At 50.6% G+C, this 2,500-nt stretch overlaps 1 protein-coding gene across 2 annotated transcripts in view; it reads right to left on the bottom strand.

Annotated features, from left to right (window-relative positions):
- Positions 1-2,500, bottom strand: part of wfs1a (Wolfram syndrome 1a (wolframin)) — a 111,847-nt gene that overhangs the window by 29,693 nt on the left and 79,654 nt on the right. For both annotated transcript variants that reach the window (XM_055910379.1, XM_055910378.1), the window contains one exon: positions 672-845. In XM_055910379.1, coding sequence (XP_055766354.1) covers positions 672-845 — 174 coding nt within the window. The remainder of the gene's footprint in view (positions 1-671; positions 846-2,500) is intronic.

The raw sequence follows: 2,500 nt of genomic DNA, 5'->3' as shown, positions 1-2,500 counted from the left end.
TGTGTGTGTGTGTGTGTGTCCAGGTGTGTGTGTGTGTGTGTGTGTGTGTGTGTGTCCAGGTGTGTGTGTGTGTGTGTGTCCAGGTGTGTGTGTGTGTGTGTGTGTGTGTGTGTGCTATCCAGGTGTGTGTGTGTGTGTGCTATCCAGGTGTGTGTGTGTGTGTGCTATCCAGGTGTGTGTGTGTGTGTGTGTCCAGGTGTGTGTGTGTGTCCAGGTGTGTGTGTGTGTGTGTGTGTGTGTGTGTGTCCAGGTGTGTGTGTGTGTGTGCTATCCAGGTGTGTGTGTGTGTGTGTGTGTGTCCAGGTGTGTGTGTGTGTGTGCTATCCAGGTGTGTGTGTGTGTGTGTCCAGGTGTGTGTGTGTGTGTCCAGGTGTGTGTGTGTGTGTGCTATCCAGGTGTGTGTGTGTGTGTGTCCAGGTGTGTGTGTGTGTGTGTCCAGGTGTGTGTGTGTGTGCTATCCAGGTGTGTGTGTGTGTGTGTGTTCAGGTGTGTGTGTGTGTGCTATCCAGGTGTGTGTGTGTGTGCTATCCAGGTGTGTGTGTGTGTGTGTGTGTCCAGGTGTGTGTGTGTGTGCTATCCAGGTGTGTGTGTGTGGGTGTCCAGGTGTGTGTGTGTGTGCTATCCAGGTGTGTGTGTGTGTGTGTCCAGGTGTGTGTGTGTGTGTGCCGTACCGTGCACAGCGTTGACCTGTCCAACGTTCTCCATCATCTCAGACACAGCCATCTTCTTCTTCCTGTCAGGGTTCAACTTCCTGAACATCATCATGGCTGCCTTCCGGACCGTCTGCTCAAACCTGCTCTCTGTCGAAAGACGACGCACCTCCTCCTCATTATCCTCACGGATACCTGGGAGGTACACACACACACACACACACACACACACACACACACACACACACACACACACACACACACACACAGGTAGAGTAAATACACACACACACACACACACACACACACACACACACACACACACACACACACACACACACACACACACACACACACACACACACACACACACACACACACACACACACACAGGTAGAGTAAATACACACACACACACACACACACACACACACACACACACACACACACACACACACACACACACACACACACACACACACACACACACACAGACACACACACAGGTAGAGTAAATACACACACACACACACAGGTACGTAAACACACACACACACACACGTAGAGTAAACACACACACACACACACACACACACACACACAGGTACGTAAACACACACACACACACACACACACAGGTATGTAAACACACACACACACATTAACACACACAGGTACGTAAACACACATATACACGCAAGCACACAAGTATTTAAACACAGGTACGTAAACACACACACACACAGGTATGCACAGTGAACTACACTACCATAGGGTGGTAATCAGGGCATGGGTAACCACAGGGTGGTGTTCAGGACGTGGGTAACCAGTGAACTACACAGGGTGGTATTCAGGACGTGGGTAACCACAGGGTGGTGTTCAGGACGTGGGTAACCAGTGAACTACACAGGATGGTATTCAGGACGTGGGTAACCAGTGAACTACACAGGGTGGTATTCAGGACGTGGGTAACCAGTGAACTACACAGGGTGGTATTCAGGACGTGGGTAACCACAGGGTGGTATTCAGGACGTGGGTAACCATAGGATGGTATTCAGGATGTGGGTAACCATAGGGTGGTATTCAGGACGTGGGTAACCATAGGGTGGTATTCAGGACGTGGGTAACCATAGGGTGGTATTCAGGATGTGGGTAACCATAGGGTGGTATTCAGGATGTGGGTAACCATAGGGTGGTATTCAGGACGTGGGTAACCATAGGGTGGTATTCAGGACGTGGGTAACCAGTGAACTACATAGGATGGTATTCAGGACGTGGGTAACCAGTGAACAGGGTGGTATTCAGGATGTGGGTAACCATAGGGTGGTATTCAGGACGTGGGTAACCATAGGGTGGTATTCAGGACGTGGGTAACCATAGGGTGGTATTCAGGACGTGGGTAACCAGTGAACTACACAGGGTGGTATTCAGGATGTGGGTAACCATAGGGTGGTATTCAGGACGTGGGTAACCACAGGGTGGTATTCAGGACGTGGGTAACCAGTGAACTATACAGGGTGGTATTCAGGATGTGGGTAACCATAGGGTGGTATTCAGGATGTGGGTAACCAGTGAACTACACAGGGTGGTATTCAGGACGTGGGTAACCAGTGAACTACACAGGGTGGTATTCAGGACGTGGGTAACCAGTGAACTACACAGGGTGGTATTCAGGACGTGGGTAACCAGTGAACTACACAGGGTGGTATTCAGGACGTGGGTAACCAGTGAACTACACAGGGTGGTATTCAGGACGTGGGTAACCAGTGAACTACACAGGGTGGTATTCAGGACGTGGGTAACCAGTGAACAGGGTGGTATTCAGGACGTGGGTAACCAGTGAACTACAC

The sequence above is a fragment of the Salvelinus fontinalis genome, unplaced genomic scaffold, assembly GCF_029448725.1.
Source record: "Salvelinus fontinalis isolate EN_2023a unplaced genomic scaffold, ASM2944872v1 scaffold_0005, whole genome shotgun sequence".
Taxonomy (NCBI): domain Eukaryota; kingdom Metazoa; phylum Chordata; class Actinopteri; order Salmoniformes; family Salmonidae; genus Salvelinus; species Salvelinus fontinalis.
The sequence above is the reverse complement of the archived record's forward strand: the minus strand, read 5'-3'. Positions and strand labels throughout refer to the sequence as shown.